The following is a 19290-nucleotide window of genomic DNA, read 5'->3' as shown; positions in this document are numbered from 1 at the left end:
AGCAATTTTAATATGTCAGCCTCCTGAATAGCTGGGATTACAGGCTCACACCAAAGCTAATTTTTGCATTTTTAGTAGAGACAGGGTTTCACCATGTTGACAAGGCTGGTCTTGATCTCCCGACCTCATGATCTGCCCGCCTCGGCCTCCCAAAGTGCTGGGATTACAGGCCTGAGCCACTGTGCCCAGCCAATTTTGTATTTTTAGTAGAGACGAGGTTTTGCCATGTTGGCCAAACCGGTCTTGAACTTCTGACCTCAGATGATCCACCCACCTTGGCCTCCCAAAGTGCTGAAATTACAGGCATGAGCCACTGCGCCCAGCCTTATTTCTTGTTTAATAGAGACAGGGTCTTGCCATCTTGCCCAGGCTGGTCTCAAACTCCTGGGCTTGAGTGATCCTCCTGAGTAGGTCTCCATTTTAATTAGACTTTTTTTGTACATGCGCACACACACACACACACTCACACGCACACTTGTTTATTTACAAAAGCTTTGGTTCTAAATGTGGGCTTCGAATATATTTTCATTTTCTAAATTAAGTCAATAGGGAGGAGGAGGGTATGGAGTTAAGAATGGAGATTTTAGGACTGGGCTCTCCAGATTATGGTCCCAGCTCAGCCATTTCCTAGTTCCATCTCTGACTTGCCATGGGTGACTTCGCTTCTGTGTGCCTACTTTTCCTTATCTGTAAGAACTGTGCTTCCCTCACTGGGGTATGAAGATTATATGAGTTAATATAATGTAAAGCACTTAGAATGGCACCTGGTATACAGTAAGTACTCAATAAATGTTAGCTATTATTAGCTATTTTGGTTTTCCAGTGTCATCAGGGTATGCTTCAAATTTTGTTTAATTAAATAGTAAGGTTGATAAAAGGTTGCTAATGGAGACAATAGATTGGTACTCATCACACAATTAGAATATAATTGAAGACATTCAACTTAAAGACCCTGCTGGTGTAAGTCCACAGACTCTCAGGGGTCACAGGACATTAGGGAGCATCTTGTTGATTAGAGACATTAGAGAACATCTTGTTGAACACCTTCACTTTATGGCTGAAGACACTAATGCCCAGGGGGATAAAGTCACTTGTAGCAAGCCATCTAGAAAAACAGAGAGCAGCTGGAATGTCGTTACTGTTGATGGTACTTTAGGTTCTTGGAGGGCTGCAGCAAAGTTTTCATTACAGGCATCAATCATCACTGCAATGCACTGATTAGCCAGTCACTGGAGCATTCTATTCCATTCAGAATGACAATAAAAGCATTTATATGTTTGGAACTGTCAATATACAATATAAATACAAGAAAGTAAACTGACTTTGCTTTATAACCAAATGCTATTATTTACTATACTTACAGAAAATGCCTTGCAATGGGTGTTTTTTTATATGTTTTAATTTCAAATATCACTTGAAAGACATTCTTTTTATTTATTTATTTATTTATTTAGAGATACAGTCTTGCTCTGTTGCTCAGGCTGGAGTGCAGTGGTGTGATCTCGGCTCATTGCAATCTCCACCTCCTGGGTTCAACTGATTCTCCTGCCTCAGCCTCCTGAGTAGCTAGGATTACAGGTGCGCACCACCACACCTGGCTAATTTTTGTATTTTTGGTAGAGACGGAGTTTCACCATGTTGCCCAGGCTGGTCTCGAACTCCTGACCTCAAGTGATCTGCCCACCTTGGCTTCCCAAAGTGCTGGGATTACAGGTATGAGCCACTGCACCTGGCTGAAAAACATTCTTTAGCCAAAACTATTATAAAAATCAATCTGATGTCCTTGAAATGGAAAAGCCTGCACCTCTGGAACAATCCCTACATCAGGAGGCGTGCAGGGAGGACACTGCAGATGATCAAAGTTTTATTTAACATTATAGAACACTTAAAAATAAACAATATGCTTGCATTTCTGTTGTGTAACTTAGAAAAATGTTTTCAAGCACACATAAAAGCATCAAGTTTTACCCCAAACAAGTATGCTATGCAGCCAGTCCCTAACTGCTGGGGCCAGCACTGCTCTCAACAGACGGCTGAGGTAGGAGGTAGGCTGCTGGTTTCCCTGTGGGCAGGTGGCTTTTCCTATTCGGAATGATGTATTCTCTTGTTGTGGTTCTCAATCGCCCTTCTAAGTGCTTCATCCTGGATGAGATCCGACTTTCTTACATTCGTGTGGCTACAGCCAATTTTAGGGCAACTGCAAGGGAGAAAGAACATCAAGTCAGTCCCCTTTACTGCCTTAAGCAGAAACTTCTTTTACACTCAAGTGTTTAAGTAAGACTTCTAACGAAAAAGGAAAAGTGTTAAAGTCAGGACCGAGGTGCCCTCATTCATTGATTCGCTGAGTCCCTACCTGAGCCAGGTCCTGTCCAGATGCTGGGGACACAAGCGATATGTGAGTAGTGCCTACCTTATTAAGAGCTAACTTTCTAATGAGGAAGACAGGCTACCACTAGTGAACCAAATAAATGCTTGCTGTAAGTTCAGGTCACCTTATGGGCTATGAGGGCAACGAAGCAGGGTCAAGAAGAGACAGTGCTGGGGCCATGGCTGCTTTGGCTGGACTCAGGGCATGCCTCACCAAACACATCTCATCTTGGGCAGGACCCAGAATGAAGCATGGGAACAAGTCTGCATGTGGTCCGGGCTAAAGCAGTAGCGAGTGCAGTGCTGAGGACGTCCAGCTTGGTGCCCTGGAGTGAGAGCAAGCTCTATGTGGCTGAAGCGACCCAGACAAGAGGGAGAGCAGTTGGAAGTGAGGTCAGTGGGCCAATGGGGCTTTGGATTTTATTTTATTTAATTTATTTATTTTGAGACAGAGTCTCACTCTTTCACCCAGGCTGGAGTGCAGTGGCGTGATCTTGGCTCACTGCAACCTCTGCCTCTTGAGTTCAAGTGATTCTCCTGCCTCAGCCTCCCGAGTTGCTGGGATTACAGGCGCCTGCCACAATGCCTGGCTAATTTTGTGTATTTTCAGTAGACACAGGGTTTCACCATGTTGGCCAGGCTGGTCTCAAACTCCTGACCTCAAGTGATCCACCGCCTAGATTGGATTTTATTTTAAATATGAAGACAAAACACTGGAAGTTTTTGAGATGGGGGAGGGGTGTGTTTGGTTTACATCTGGAAAATGTTACTCTGGCTGCTTATGGAGAACACAAAGCAGGGAGGTAAGAGAGGGACAGGGAAAAATAGCGTGGGGGATCCCGCAGGGTACAGGAGAGAGGTGAGGGCAGCTTGGTCGAGGGTGGCATGGCGATCAGTTTCAGGACACGCTTGACCATAGAACCTGTAGGACTTGTCAACGGAGCGGCTGTGGAGTGTAAGGGAAAGGGAAGAAGCCAGCTTCATCTGGGCAGATCAGTGACTGGTAGTGCCCTTTATCACAGTGGGAAATGATGGGGCAAAACAGGCTGCAGCACAGAGCCACAGTCCTGGTTGGTATCTGTTTCCTCTGGAACGGATGCCCAGTAGCTCTCCCAGAAGAGACTGAGTGGACCACTGAGACTCAGTGGAAAGGCTGCAGCTGAAGACATCAGTGTGAGTCATCCAGAAAGGGGTAGAAACAAGCCACGGCTCTGCTTCCATGTGATCTTCTCTGAGGGCAGTGGGCTGGATGACATCACCTATTTCTTCTCAAAGAATCTGGTTCTCAAAGTGAACCAAATTTTGGTAGATTAGAGGCCCAATGTTTGGAGTCAAGCTAACCTAGGTCTGAATTTTCTCTCTATCACTTATTTGCTAGTTATGAGACCACAGGCAATTCACAATAACCTTCTTGAGCCTCTCTTGCCTCTGATTTAAAATGGGGAGAGAACCCCTATTTCCCAAGGTGACAGGCAACACAGTGCTCAATGATGTTAATTGCCTTCCTGATCCCGTGACTATCATGTGTTCCCTCATCATCATTCTTCCAAGAAGTTTTAAAGTTCTGGATCTATTTCTACCTTGCATATATCCAACACAGGCATGTACCCATTCATGCATTAATTGATTCTTCTAGGGATCAGTCCTGTGCTAGGTTCTAAGCATGCAACTGTGAAATACAAATATATGGTTCCTGTCCACACAGAGCTCTGACCCAGTGATCTGAAACAGCTCTCCATAAAGCACAGGATATTAAGACCAAAAACAACAAATATGCAAACCACACTAAAGATGCAAAAGAGAAGGAAAGAAAGTTGGTCATGGGAACTCCAATTTGTCTAGTGGTAGGAAGCCCAACAGTCCAACATGAAAGAGAAAGTATTTCTTGGCCCTGATCTGTGGATCAAGGAGTCTTTACATTAGAGGGGCATTAATCAATGAAATAAATAATATGCTTAATAACAATATTTATTTTTAAAATATTAAAATATGGCCAGGCACGGTGGCTCACACCTGTAATTTCAGCACTTTGGGAGGCCGAGGCAGGTGGATCACATGAGCTCAGGAGTTTGAGACCAGCCTGGCCAACATGGTGAAACCCCATCTTTACTAAAAATACAAAAATTAACTGGGCGTGGTGGCAGGTGCCCGTAATCCCAGTTACTCGGGAGGCTGAGGCAGGAGAATCGCTTGAACCCGGGAGGTGGAGGTTGTGGTGAGCTGAGATCGCACCATTGCACTCCAGCCTGGGCAACAGAGTGAGACTCTGTCTCAAAAAAAAAAGCCCTATATACTCAGGTGCATGATGTGTTAAATCATAATTACAGAAAGGCAATTATATGAAAGAGGATCAGGATGATTTGGCCCAGGTATGCATCATTTTGATGATTTGGCTTTGCATTAGGGCAAAGTTGGAGAAATGTTTTACACTAGTTTAAAAATCTGTATTTTTCCCTAGCCTGTCCCCCTATGCTGTGAAGTCTCAAAGTGAATTATCCCCTCCCCTCCCCTTCCCTTCCATTCCCTTCCCTCCCCCTCTCCTCTCTTCTTCTTCCTCCTCTTCCTCCCTCTTTCTTTCTTTTTCTTTCTCTCTCTCTCTCCCTCTCTTTCTCCTTCCCTCCCTCCGTCCCTCCCTCCCTCCGTCCCTCCCTCCCTCCCTCCCTCCCTCCCTCCCTCCCTCCTTCCTTCCTTCCTTCCTTCCTTCCTTCCTTCCTTCCTTCCTTCCTTCCTTCTTTTCTTTCTTTTCTTTCTTTGTTTCCTTCTCCTTTCTTTTTTTGACAGGGTCTCATTCTGTAACCCAGGCTGGAGTGGCACTATCTCTGCTGTGACCTCTGCCTCCCGGGCTCAAGCAATCCTCCCACCTCAGCCTCCTGAGTAGCTGGGCCCACAGGTGTACACCATCACACCTGGCTAATTTTAAAAAAATTTTTTGTAGAGAGTTTCACCATGTTTCCCAGGCTGGTCCTGAACTCTGGCGCTCAAGTAATCCACCCGCCTTGACCTCCCAAAGTGCTGGGATTACAGGCGTGAGCCACCGTGCCTGGTGAATTATGTCTGTATGAAAATAAGCAGCTAAGATCATGAAGAGGATACAGACACTTTTGTGACTAGAAAAGCCAAGTATCATAACTTTGGCTTCCATGACATTGAAATGCAAGTCCAAGTAGGTTGCTGGGATGACCCTCCCTTAATACATAACCCTGAATATCTGCTTTGGACTGCCTGGCCTTGGTCTCTTCCATCCTACCCAGCAAAGGCCTTAACTCTGATAGCCAGACAGTGAATAAGCAGTGGAGAGGGAAGTGGAGAGTGAGGTGGGGAGGACTTCCTGATGACATCATGGTTTTAGTCAGTGCATGAGAGCACGCTGACAATGTCTGATGGGCTTAACCACACACTCAGCTGCAGAACAGGCACCCACCTTCACTTCATTGGGATGGAGCCCAGGGCACTGAGGGGATAGACTCTGATGGTAGAGGCATGAACCAAAAAGCCCTCCTAAGGGGAGCGGGATGGCTTACTGACAGAATTGCAGGTCAAGAGTGACAAAGACCTGGGCTTAAACCCCCTGGCTGTGTCACTCTGGGTAACTGACTAAATTCTCTGTGACTCAGTTTTTCCCTTTAAGAACATGAAGGCAGAGCACAAGCCTGTCAAATAAGGTGAGAAATAAGCAGGCTGATGTGTGTCAAGGACTGGGGAGTTCACTTCAGGTCCTGCCGTGCACCAGTCCCTGCTCTAGTCCACAGCTTCCGCTCTCAAGAAGCTCGTGGAGGGGAGCCAGCTGCGCTGACAATGTTGGCATGACATGGGGTGCTAATGACATTTTGTCCAGCATGAATACGGGCTCAGGGAAGACTTCCTGGAGGCAAGGTTGATGCTGGAACTGGGAAGAACCTTGTTTCTCACTTCATCTCCAATAAACACAAGTTTTTAAAGCAGAAAGGATAAGAGAAGGCCATCATGCCACAGTGCTGAATCAGGGCATGCCTCCTCTGGAGAAACAACTGTCTCCACAAGCATTCGGCATTAATCCCACGACATCCTGGTGAGCGAGTTCGGTGTGGCAATACCCGATCTTCAGTTGCCGCATCATCGCTGTGCAGGAGTCAGCCCTTCAAGCCTTGAAGGAGCGGCTGGGTCCCCACCTCCAGGCACTGCCCAAGCAGAGCATTTCACTGCAGCACGGGGCAAGCACAAAGGTGACTGCTGAGCAAAGGGAACTGGGCCTTGGGGTCCCACAGGGCTGTGGGGAACCTTGGCCTCTGCAAACGCTCAAGAGTACATGATCCTGGGAGTTCCTGGATCTGGGTCCCAAGAATTCCAAGGTTTAGTCTACAAGCTGTAGACAGAAGGTCTATAGAGACCTCTGGAAATCTGAGTGGGAGGGATTCCTGTCATACCTCAACACAGACAGTAATTCTATCTCACACCCCCGAGTCTAAAATAATGTGTCACTAAGCGGCACGGGGAGCGATAACAACTCTATCAGTCTCGGTCTTAACAATCCTGCAGCTATTTGTTTAGCGCTCTTCGCTCCCAAAAGAGCTTTCAACTAAGTGCTTTTGCTTCTCTTCTGCCAAGAAATGTGCTGGTCCAGACCTAGAATGGAATTCCCTACCATTTCTTTGGCCCCTGAAATGCTGTGAGATGCTGATGTTATTTCCACTTTACAGATGAGGAAACTGAGGCAGAAAGGTTGAATGGCTTGTCAATAAGTGTTGAAACAGGAACTCCAAGCACAAAGCTGGAGTTCTGCTGTTGAATGACCCATTTCTATTCAACTTCATTTTATTCTACATGCTCTTAAATATGACTTTTAAAAATACGTTTCCTGTTCTCAAACAAAAAAGCAAAAAAGTGACTGTGGTCAAGTTAGAAATATTAATATATGAAAATCATAAGGTTGGGAGGCCAAGGTGGGCAGATCACTTGAGGCCAGAAGTTTGAGACCAGCCTGGACAACATGGTGAAACCCTGTCTCTACTAAAAATACAAAAATTAGCCGGGCGTGATGGTGTGTGCCCGTAATCCCAGCTACTCGGGAGGCTGAGGTACGATAATCACTTGAACCTGGGAGGCAGAGGTTGTACTCCAGCCTGGAGTACAACATTTGATGACTGACTGAATGTAGGAGAAAGGAAGAAGCAGCGAGGGGTGGCTGACATTAAAAAAAAGGAAAAAAAAAAAAAAAGGAAAAGAAAAAAAAAGGAAATCATAAGGCAGCTTTATTTTTAAGTGAATAAATAGGCTTATTGTTAACAGATATATTTTCGGAAATTATTCTAACTACTGTGCTTGGCTGGGGCTAAAGTCTCAACAATATTATTCTGACTCAAGGCAGTGCAGAGAGGCCTTCCCAGGGCCTGAAGCTTGCACAGTAAATTTCAGGCAGTGCCCAGAACACAATGGATCTGGAACTCCAGTCTAAACAAATAAACATAACTAGAACAATCTAGGAGGAAGAAATGAGACAATGTGTCATGGACGTTTCTAAACAAAGCGAACCCAGAAATACTCATCACTCTAACGTGCATCATGGGAAATGACACGACTTCATGCTTCATCAGAAACATCTGGAGTCGGTTTCAAGACGGCCCTGAGTTCTAATCTACTGCTGCTCAAATGCACCTGGCCTTCAGAACCCTGCCCATCCCGCCCGCAAGTTCCCATGAGCCTCCACCCCTTATCACTCTTCCTGGCTCCTGGCTATGTTTTAGACTGCTTTGCTGGGGTCTTCTTCTGCTGATTGATCTTTTCACTGGTCAACAAAGTGTTTTTTTGAGGGTTGGCACCAGGGTGCTGAGATGTCACAGTGAGCAGAACGAAGTCGGGCTCTGGCCTCGCGGATATCGCGGGGGAGGCCCAGGTCCTGCCTTGCTGGCTCTCTGCTGGCGAATGCATCAGTTCCAGAGCTGCGTTTGCGATGGTAGTTGAGTGGGTTGACTCCTCTACACTGATAACCTCCCAATCCACATCGATAGTTCTGAGTCCTTCCCTGATTGCAAAACTCACATTTGCTGCATTCCTGGACACTTCCACGGGGCTATATTGCTGGGACCTTGAATTTAGGATGACCTGAGCTGAGTCTATCACAATCCTCCAATAAGAGTGTTCCTTTCTCATGCCTTCTCTGAAGGCTAATGAGCAAATGACAGTCCTAGACACCCAGATGAGAAATGTCAGCCACCCCTTGCTGCTTCTTCCTTTCTCCTACATTCAGTCGTCAAATGTCATTAACTATACCTCCACAATCACTCTTGCATCTCTATGCTCTCATTATCTATAACTTAAGCTACTGTAAAAGCATCCTAACTGACTTTTTTTGCCTCATGCCTCCTTAATCCATCTCTGCATTGCTATTGGAGTAACTTCCTAAACTCCAGGTTGGCTCATCTTACTCCTTTAAAACTGTCCTCCTCTCCCATGCCTATAGAGTAATGGTGGAAAAAAATGAAGAGGATGTTGATAGTGGCTCAAGTCTGAAGATGATGATGGGACAATTTTTACTGAGCCCTACTGTGTACCAGCGACTTTAAGTACTTTGCATGTATCTTATTTAAATTTTAAGTATGCCAATGAGGCGATTACAATGACTGTCATCCATTTATGGATAAGGAAACTAATGAAAGCATGCCATGGCCGGGCGTGGTGGCTCACGCCTGTAATCCCAGCACTTTGGGAGGCGGAGGCGGGCAGATCACCTGAGCTTGGGAGTTTGAGACCAGCCTAGCCAACATGGAGAAACCCCATCTCTACTAAAAATACAAAATTAGCCGGGCGTGGTGGTGTATGCCTGTAATCCCAGCTATTCAGGAGGCTGAGGCAGCAGAATTACTTGAACCTAGGAGGCGGAGGCTGCGGGAAGCCTAGATCGCACCATTGCACTCCAGCCTGGGCAAAAAGAGTGAAACTGTCACAGAAAAAAAAAAAAAGAAAGAAAGAAAGCATGCCATGCCATAAAGAAAAAATAAAGCATGCCATGCCATTTAACAACTCAAATTCCCCCTCTATTTTTGGAGACAGAGTATCACTCTGTCACCCAGGCTGGAGTGCAGTGGTGCGATCTCGGCTCACTGCAAGCTCTGCCTCCTGGGTTCACGCCATTCTCCTGCCTCAGCCTCCCCAGTAGCTGGCACTACAGGCGCCCGCCACCGTGCCCAGCTAATTTTTTGTATTTTCAGTAGACATGGGGTTTCACCATGTTAGCCAGGATGGTCTTGATCTCCTGACCTCGTGATCCACCTGCCTCGGCCTCCCAAAGTGCTGGGATTGCAGGCGTGAGCCACCGCACGCGGTCGAAATCTGACATTTCAACTGTAAGTCAGAAACTTAAAACAGATCAAAATGTACTAAGGTCTACATTTTGCAAACATTAGGCAGCAAAGCCACTATTCTTCTAGAATAAAAAGGATAAGTTACTTGCCTGAATGACCATCAAGATATCTTTAGTCTCCAATATATTATCTCTAAGTCCACACCCAGATGAGGAGTGCTGGGGAATTCCAATTCTAGGTCTGGACCAGCAAATTTCTGGGCAATGGAGAAGCAAGCCACACATCAAAGGGACTGTTATCAGAAGTCAACTGAGAACTAGTCACACCTGCAATTCCATTCCTGCAACAAATCCATGATAAGAGCACAAGAAATGCCAAACTGAGTCAATGCCAGTCAGTCTGGCTAACTCAGGATTCTGTGTTATTACAGGAACAGAGCATGGTCGTCCGTGTTCATGGGAGGAGGGGAAGGAAGGCGAGATATATATATGTGTGTGTGTGTGTGTGTGTATTATATATATTTAAAGATCAATAATATATATGATATACATATAAAATAATATATAACATATGTATTATGTATATTTTTAAAGATTCTGCAAAACTTCCAATTAAAAAAATAATTTATCATTTATGAGTTAGCCACAAATTTACTTAAACCTTTTTTTTTTTGAGACAGAGCCTAGCTCTATTGCCCAGGCTGGAATGCAGTGGCACAATCTTGGCTCACTGCAACCCCCGCCTCCTGGGTTCAAGAGGTTCTCCTGCCTCAGCCTCCCGAGTAGCTGGGATTATAGGCACCTGCCACCACGCCTGGCTAATTTTTGTATTTTTAGTAGAGATGTGGTTTCACCATGTAGGCTAGGCTGGTCTCGAACTCCTGACCTCAGGTGATCTGCCCACCTCGGCTTCCCAAAGTGCTGGGATTACATGCATGAGCTACTGCGCCTGGCCTTATTCTGCTTTGAAGGTGTGGTTGAAGTTCCCTCAGCTTCTTCCTGAACAGATTACTAATTTTTCCCTCAAGTATTGTTTTTCCAGAAAGCCCACTTCCATGTTTACAGTATTTGGGAGGTGAACGGAATTCAGAAGAGACACTGAAGTGTCTTTTCCTCTAGCGTGAACACACCACCTCTGAGTGACTACCACTGGGGAAGGCTCCACTTCCTTCCCTGCGTCCACTCACCGGGCCTTTTTCTTCTGCTTGTGCCTGGACTCAATAATGCCAACAATGGCTTCCTCTTCATAGGTGTGGCCACACACTTTATTTTTCACTGGCTTCTTCATTTCCAACTGTAATCAAGGAGAAGTTGGGCTTTCAGGAATGATAATGATCAACTTCCAGTAGCTGTTTTGTCCTAGTCCTGAGCTTTCTATGTTTAACTTCCCATTCTCATGGCTTTAGATAATTATTAGGCTTTAGATAAGGAAATGCAGGGAATCCAGTGGCAGGACTGTCACTTGGCCTGTAGGCCATGACTTTAGTCCCGGATCCTTAAGGGCACGATTTACTGACAGCTCTCTCCAGCCCAAGAACCTCCCGTGGATACTCTTCAACCCCCAGCACTTTTCTTTACTCCCTCCTTAACTCCCTAAGTGACATCAAACCAGAAAACAAACAGGAATCTTTCTGCCTCTGTGAAGTGAATCATGTTTCTTTCAGGGGAAGGAGGAGGAAGCGGTACCAGTGTAATGGGGCACATGAAGTTGGTCTGACTTTGGGTCACAATCATCTCTTCATCCACTCCTTCTGTTCCGTCAGCTTCTCTGTCGGCTTGAAGACCATCTAGAGGAAAATGGACAGTTGATAAGCCTCCCTGGTCTAACGTCAAAGAAAAGGAAGGAGTGGAAGGAAAGGAGGCGAAGAGTTTCTGGGGGTGAATTTGGTGTTGGCCCCCATGTAGGGACTGGATGCATAGAAACTCTTCTGCTTTTCAGAGAACACTACGGGGTACCTCATTCTGACTATTTTTGATAAGCAAACTGAGGCTCAGAGCAGTTAAAAAAACTCTTTTTTAAAGTTATAGAGAAAGTGACCAAGAGAGTGGCTTCAGAGTCAGGTTATCTCTTTCTTGTCCAGTGGTGAGACGTTAGGCTAGCAAGGTGCGCTTTTTTAAAGCCTCTGCTTTACAGGCTTGTGGCAAAGATTAAAAGAGATGAAGAATGTGGTATGCTTTGCACAGCTCATGGTACAAAGGAATAATCAATACAGTCATTACTATTAGGTAGTGCAGGGCTTCTCAAACTTTTTAGTTGTAGGTATGAACTCTTTGAAGCTTTTTTCTATGTGGGTTATATTTATCAATATTTAGCAGATTAGACATTAAGACTGAGGAATTTAAAATTCATTAAAAAATAACAATAAGGTCAGTTGCAGTGGCTTACGCCTTTAATCTCAGCACTTTGGGAGGCCGAGGTGGGCGGATCATGAAGTCAAGAGATCGAGACCATCCTGGCCAAAATGGTGAAACCCCATCTCTACCAAAACTACAAAAATTAGCTGGGTGTGGTGGCACGTGCCTGTAGTCCCAGCTATTCAGGAGGCTGGGGCAGGAGAATCGCCTGAACCCAGAAGGTGGAGGTTGCGGTGGGCCGAGATCTCGCCATTGCACTCCAGTCTGGTGACAGAGCAAGACTCTGTCTCAAAAAAAAAAAAAAAAAAAAAAATTAAAAATAACAATAATCCCACTACATATTACCATAAACAACATTTTAAAAGTTAAAATTATATTTCCAGAACATCCCCCCGATACACACAGACATACATAGTGAGAAGAATGGCACTGTTTTCCATTCTTATAAATATCTTGAATGTCTGGCTTCATAGCAGCTAGTTGGATTTTGATATCTGCATATGCATTCAATCTGTCACAATCTCACATATCCTGTAGTCTCTGGGAAAACTCACTCATGAAAAGAATGAGCGTGAAACAGGCAGATGAGATCATACTATTATTACAAAGAAGTTTTGACCTTATGGACACTCCAAAAGACCCTTGGAGTACACTAGAGTTCCCTGGCCTGCACTTTGAGAACTGCTGAGCGATAGTGACAGGACTGGCTTTAAACAGAGCATGAGCTGCTTCTGAAACTGATGTTCTTTGCATTACATCCCATTTGCCCCCAACTGAAAAAAACAAAACAAAACAAAAGAAAACAAAAAACAGATGATAGACAACCTTTGAATGGGATGATGGGAGAGTATCTCACATGAAAGCCATTCTCTCTGAAGAAAAGATACTTGTAATTTTGCACAGAAGTTAAAGATCAATAGCTTTTTTTTTTTTTTTGAAATGGAGTCCCGCTCTGTCGCCCAGGCTGGAGTGCAATGGTGTGATCTTGGCTCACTGCAACCTCCGCCTCCCAGGTTCAAGTGATTCGCCTGCCTCAGCCTCCTGAGTAGCTGGGGGTATAGGTGCACAACACCACGCCTGGCTAATTTTTGTATTTTTAGTAGAGATGGAGTTTCACCATATTGGCCGGGCTGGTCTTGAACTCCTGACCTTAGGTGATCTACCTGCCTTGGCCTCCCAAAGTGCTGGGATTACAGGATGAGCCATGGGGCCTGGCCAAAATATCAGTAGCTTTCTAAACATGTGTTGATGGTGTAGTCCTTTCTCCTTCCTTCTCCTTTCCCTTCCCTACTCTTTTCTCCCTTCCCTTCCTTCTTTAATTTTGGCAAAATAATACAGACATAAAAATGGCTTTCCTCTTAATGTGTGAGAGGAAGCCCTTGTTTCTGGTTCAGGTGGTGTGGCATAACTTTCGGTACCACAGAACTGATGCCTGTGGGCCATTACCTAGGCCAGATGAGGTGTTTGTTTGCAAAGGCACTAGTGGTTGAGTATCCCTTATCCAAAATGCTTGGGACCGGAAGTGTTTCGGATTTTGGACTTTGAAATATTTGCATATGCATGATGAAATATCTTGGGGGATGGGACCCAAGTCTAAACATGAATTTCATTTACGTTTCATATAAAGCTTATACACATAGCCTGAAGCTAATTTTATACAGTATTTTTAACACTCGTGTGTACTTGATGCATGAGGTCAGACGTGCAATTTTCTGCTTGTGGCGTCATGTTGGTGCTCAAAAAGTTTTGGATTTTGGAGCATGTGGGTTTTGGATTTTGGGATTAGGGATGCTCAAGCTGTACTGAGGGGCAGGGAAAGGGCTGCGGAGCTCTCATTCAAGGTAACCTAGTGAATTAATTGCAACACAGGGATTCTGCCTCCAACTACTTTGAGAGTCACCTTCTTGGAGTAGACTGGTGTATTTGTATGCCAGCTTGCTGTCCCCTAAACCAGCTCTCATTCTTTGAAGAAGGCAGTGAAGATCTCAGGGCTCAGGCATAACCAGTCAGAGCATTTTTAACCACTGGGCATTAAGGTGCAGTGCCTCGGGGCTTCCAGCTTTTCAGGGAGCTAAACAAACGTCTGAGACCTTAAAAACCATTGATTGGCTTCAAAACAGAGTAACAATAGTACTGAAATTACCAAATGTTAAAGGTCTGTGCAAATGTGAAGTTAACTTCATTAATTGTTGATTTGGTAATCAAAAATACATAATTTGGAAGCGATATGTAGGGCTGGATTTACTTCTTCATAAACTCAATTTTGACAGCAAGGCTGGGTGCAGTGGCTCACGCCTGTAATCCCAGCACTTTGAGAGGCCGAGGCGTGTGGTTCACCTGAGGTCAGGAGTTCGAGACCAGCCTAACCAACACGGCGAAACCCCATCTCCACTAAAAATACAAAAAATTCTCCAGGTGTGGTGGTGGGCGCCTGTAGTCCCAGCTACTCTGGACGGTGAGGCAGGAGAATGGTGTGAACCCGGGAGGCGGAGCTTGCAGTGAGCCGAGATCGCGCCACTGCATTCCAGCCTGGGTGACAGAGCAAGACTCCATCTCAAAAAAAGAAAAAAGAAAATACAAAAATTAGCTGGGTGTGGTGGTGGGCGCCTATAACCTGAGATACTTGGGAGGCTGAGACAGGAGAATTGGTTGAACCTGGGAGGTGGAGGTTGCAGTGAGCGGAGATCATGCCATTGCATTCCAGCCTGAGTGACAGAGACAGAGTCTTGCTCTTGTTGCCCAGGTTGGAGTGCAATGGCACGATCTTGGCTCACTGCAACCTCCGCCTCCTGGGTTCAAGCAATTCTCCTGCCTCAGCCTCCCGAATAGCTGGGATTACAGGTGTTCGCCACCAGGCCCAGCTAATTTTTGTATTTTTAGTGGAGACAGGGTTTCACCAGGTTGGCCACCCTGGTCTTGAACTCCTGACCTTGTGAGCCGCCTGCCTCGGCCTCCCGAAGTGCTGGGATTACAGGTGTGAGCCACCGTGCCCGTCCTAAAATGATATTTAACAGGGCAGGTACCACATTGAGTATGTTTGCTTTGGGGTGGGGTCTCTGGAAATTACATTGCTCATGGCTATGATGGGTTTTCATGCTTCTCAGGGCCTGTCTTTGGAATTCCTAGTGCAAGAGTTAGACTCCTAAGCGAGTCCCTTTATCAGTCTACTGACTCTTCACCATGGCTTGGGAAAGTTGGACAGGTAAGGAGAAAAGCCAAGGAGAAGGCCAGGAGCCGTCTTTCCCTTGAATTCACTTCTCAAAGCCTCCTCCTATGGGCTGCTGCCTCCCATTTCTGATCGTGTGTTTAAGAGCAAAAATAAAGGTAGCTCTTTCTTAATTTTGTACACCATTTATTCTGAACTGATGGCTGGTTTCTGACTGTATACGTTGTACCATAGAATTCACGAGAAAATCTGTTAGATGAATAACAGAGTTCAGCTGATGTGAAAGACTGTGGGTTTGTTTTCCTATTTTTAAATTTCAAAAGGTAGAGGAAGTAAGAAAGCACAACTCAAATGCAATGTCTACCACTAGGGAAGGCTGAGTGGGGAACTTCAAAATTGTAGGTGGCTACCAGCATCAGTGATCACGAAAGAAAAAGGTAACAAAAGTGAGACTGGGGAAGAATGTCACGAGTGAGTAAGAGACCACAGACCAAGAGTCTAAAAAGAGAAAGATTCTCAATAACTAAACTTCCCTAGAGACAGAACATTTCCTCACTCTCAATTTATATTTATAGAAATTGACATTAGCGTTGGGATTCTCCATTGTGCTAACAAAAGGTCACATCTGGCAATAAGTATCACTTATACTGATTTAGATGACCCAAAGACAAACCTTTGTGATAAGCCTGGTAAAAGGAAGATGGGAGAGAAAATATTGATCATCTACTAGAAACACAGAAGTTTTAAAGTTGAGGTTATCTATCTGTCCTAAGTCTCGCATTTACCTGAGAAAATTGAGATCCAAAGAAAGTACAGGTTTTGTCCAAAGTCACGCAGGAATTTAATAAATCAATGTGTTGTTCTATTTTCTCTGACTGGTTCATTTGAATACTAAAATCTGTGTATTGGTTCTGGGAGCTCCTCTGCTCCCATTTTTTGAGACAGAGTTTCACTCTTGTCGCCCAGGCTGGAGTGCAATGTCGCGATCTCAGCTCACTGCAACCTCCGCCTCCCGGGTTCAAGCCATTCTCCTGCCTCAGCCTCCCGAGTAGCTGGGATTACAGGCATGCACCACCACCCTGACTAATTTTGTGTTTTTAGTAGAGACGGGGTTTCTCCATGTTGGTCAGGCTGGTCGCGAACTGCTGACCTCAGTTGATCTGCCCGCCTTGGCCTCCCAAAATGCTGGGATTACAGGCGTGAGCCACCGCACCCAGCCCCAAATTGTTATTTCATTGATAATAATACCTCAGATTTACTGAATGTTATATAGCAGCTACTGTGCTAAGCACATCGTATATATTATTTCATTTACTCCTAACAAAATACCCATGAAGAATAACTGTGTTGTTATTCCTATTGTGTAGCAAGAAAATTTAAGCCCCACAATATAAATATATTTTTTTGAGATGGAGTCTTGCTCTGTTGCCCAAGCTAGAGTTGCAGTGGCACAATCTCGGCTCACTGCAACCTCTGCCTCCTGGGTTCAAGTGATTCTCGTGTCTCAGCCTCCTGAGTAGCTGGGATTACAGGCGCCCACCACCATGCCTGGTTAATCTTGTATATTTTTAGTAGAGATGGGGTTTCACTATGTTGGCCAGGCTGATATCGAACTCCTGACCTCAAGTGATCTGCCTGTCTCAGCCTCCCAAAGTGTTGGGATTACAGGTGTGAGCCACCATGCCCGGCCAACCCCACAATATTTTTAAGGCAAGTGTAGAAAATATCTGCTTTATAATAAAGCAACAATTGGATTAAATCAGTTTAATCTTTAGTAAAGAGGTTACAAAATTTTCCTAACTATAAGTAGAAAAGCAAGCAAACTAGTCATATTATTTTCTATATACATAGACGATATTGTTAGAAGCATATGCCACCCGTCCAACTTCTGACCAATGGACTGATCTCGGACCTCTACTTGTGCCGAGGCAGGAAGCCTGCATAAGAACTAACATTTACAGCACACCCATGAGGGATGGAGCAAGGTAGAGTTAGGTAACTTGAATATTTTTTTTTTTTTTTTTTTAATGTCACAAAATGAACACCAAAAGGAAGAACAAACCCTGGATATGTTTGAAGTAGTATTTCCAAAGGTCTACAAATATGGTCCAATAATGTAAAATTGGATGGGATGTGCAGTGAGGGCAATGATTGGACCCCAAAATGTAAGTTCCCAGTTTTTGTGGCTAGTCAGTTATGACTCAGGGAAGGGCCAAGCAGCTCTGCCTTTGATCCTCCTCTGCTCAGTCACAAGCCACCGACTTGCTCAAAGCCAAAGCCTTGAATCATTCTTGGTTATTCCCTTTTCTTCATTCCTCACATCCAATCCACTGGCAGGTTCTGCTGACTCTGGTTCTACACCATATTCCAAATCCAGCCCCTTCCAAACCACTACTGCCGCCTGCCCAGCACTCTGCAGTTGCTTCCTAACTAGTGTCCCTCATGAAGGGTCACAGCCTCCCACGTCCGCCTCTTGCAGTGGCCTAGACAGCCCCAGTGACTCTGTCCCTGACAACCTAATATGGTTTGGCTGTGTCCCCACCCAAATCTCATCTTGAATTCCCATGCATTGTGGGAGGGACCCAATGGGAGGCAATTGAATCATGGGGGCAGGTCTTTCCCATGTTGTTCTTGTGGCAGTGAATAAGTCTCACAAGATCTGATGGTTTTAAAAAGGGGAGTGTCCCTGCACAAGCTCTCTCTCTCTTTGCCTGCCACCATCCATGTAAGATGTGACTTGCTCCTCCTTGTCTTCTGCCATGATTGTGAGGCCTCCCCAGCCATGTGGAACGTTAAGTCCATTAAACCTCTTTTTCTTCCCAGTCTCAGGTGTGTCTTTATCAGTAGCATGAAAATGGATTAATACGCAACCTCTCTGCTCAGTTGTCCTGTCTCCCACCATGCTCAAGGCACACTTGCCTTTTCTGTTTCTGGAACATGCCAAGCTCCTCCTGTCTTTGGGCCTTAACACTAACCTGTCTGGAATGCTCTTCCTCCTGCTCTGTGCCTGTGCTACTCCTTCTTGTCATTTTAAAATGTCAGTTTAAATGTCATCTCCTTGGCGAAGCCTTCTCTGATGTCCCAAGCTAAAGAAGCCACACAGACTTACTCTATCACACCACTCTTGTTCTCTGCACAGCACATGTCCATAAGTGCTATTTTTCTGCCTTTCTTCCCCACTCCCCCTCCTTCGTTCTTTTCCAAGAAAGCAGGGCCTTCATTCTCTTGCTCACGGATGTTTCCTAGAGTCTAAAATAGTCCTTGGCATAGGGTAGTAGGTGTTCAATAAACATCTGACAAGCAAAGTGGCTCATCCAACAAGGCAGGAGTGGGCATACTTTTCACAAGATTACACTTAACATATTTAGCAGACGTGGCAACACAAACACATACACACATCCTCACACAATGATGATTTTATAGGTTTTAGCCAAATGACAGAGAGGACTTCACTCTCACTCGGGGTGCAGTCCTGGACCCTGAATTACATGTCAAAGGCAGGAAGTAAATATAAGCTTGAAAATTACAGTAGGCTGTGCGGTAATTACAAAGGAGAATCCAGACATGGTCTTGTGGTCAGAATATACATTTGGTACTGGCCACACACAGCCCTAGCATTAGTCACTTGTCTGTCTTCAGGCATCCCAAATTTGGCTACCAGTTAGAAAGTTTTATGCCAGCTGGGAATAAAATTTGATTGCTATGTACTTTTTCAATTAGGCTGGAACATTTTTTTTTTCTTTTCTTTTCTTTTTCTTTTTTAAATTAGAGACAAGCTCTCACTATGTTGCTGAAGCTGGTCTTGAAACTCCTGGCCTCAAGGGATCCTCCCACTTTGGCCTTCCAAAGTTCTGGGATTGTAGGCATGAGCCACCATGCCCAGCCTAAGCCTGAACATTTTCCTGAAATCACTTTTCTCTTGAAACTATGAAAGTAGCATATGAAGAAAATACTTTACAAATATTTTTTGCCTGCTTGAAATGCTTATTAGACTGCACATATTATTTTACTTGCATTATTCCAAAGACAGTTTATTTGGAAAGGCTGAGCTGGTGCCTGGAAAATTTGGGGGCCATGCTAATGTGCAAAAGCACATTGATTCCAAGTTTGAAATTCTTTAGTTATA

General features: G+C 44.9%; 1 protein-coding gene across 3 annotated transcripts in view; it reads right to left on the bottom strand.

Annotated features, from left to right (window-relative positions):
- Nucleotides 1-1842: 1842 nt before the first annotated feature.
- Nucleotides 1843-19290, bottom strand: part of NSMCE2 (NSE2 (MMS21) homolog, SMC5-SMC6 complex SUMO ligase) — a 270450-nt gene continuing 253002 nt past the window's right edge. For 2 of the 3 annotated variants that reach the window (XM_009213569.4, XM_009213568.3), the window contains exons 5-7: nt 11330-11430; nt 10831-10937; nt 1843-2197 (exon numbers count right to left, since the gene is read on the bottom strand). In XM_009213569.4, the coding sequence (XP_009211833.1) occupies nt 2083-2197; nt 10831-10937; nt 11330-11430 (323 nt within the window). In that variant the 3' untranslated portion in view covers nt 1843-2082. Of the gene's footprint in view, nt 2198-9793; nt 9985-10830; nt 10938-11329; nt 11431-19290 lie in introns of all 3 variants that reach the window. The other variant, XR_002524113.2, reaches the window with a different exon arrangement.

This window comes from Papio anubis, chromosome 8 (genome assembly GCF_008728515.1).
Source record: "Papio anubis isolate 15944 chromosome 8, Panubis1.0, whole genome shotgun sequence".
Taxonomy (NCBI): Eukaryota; Metazoa; Chordata; class Mammalia; order Primates; family Cercopithecidae; genus Papio; species Papio anubis.
The sequence above is the reverse complement of the archived record's forward strand: the minus strand, read 5'-3'. Positions and strand labels throughout refer to the sequence as shown.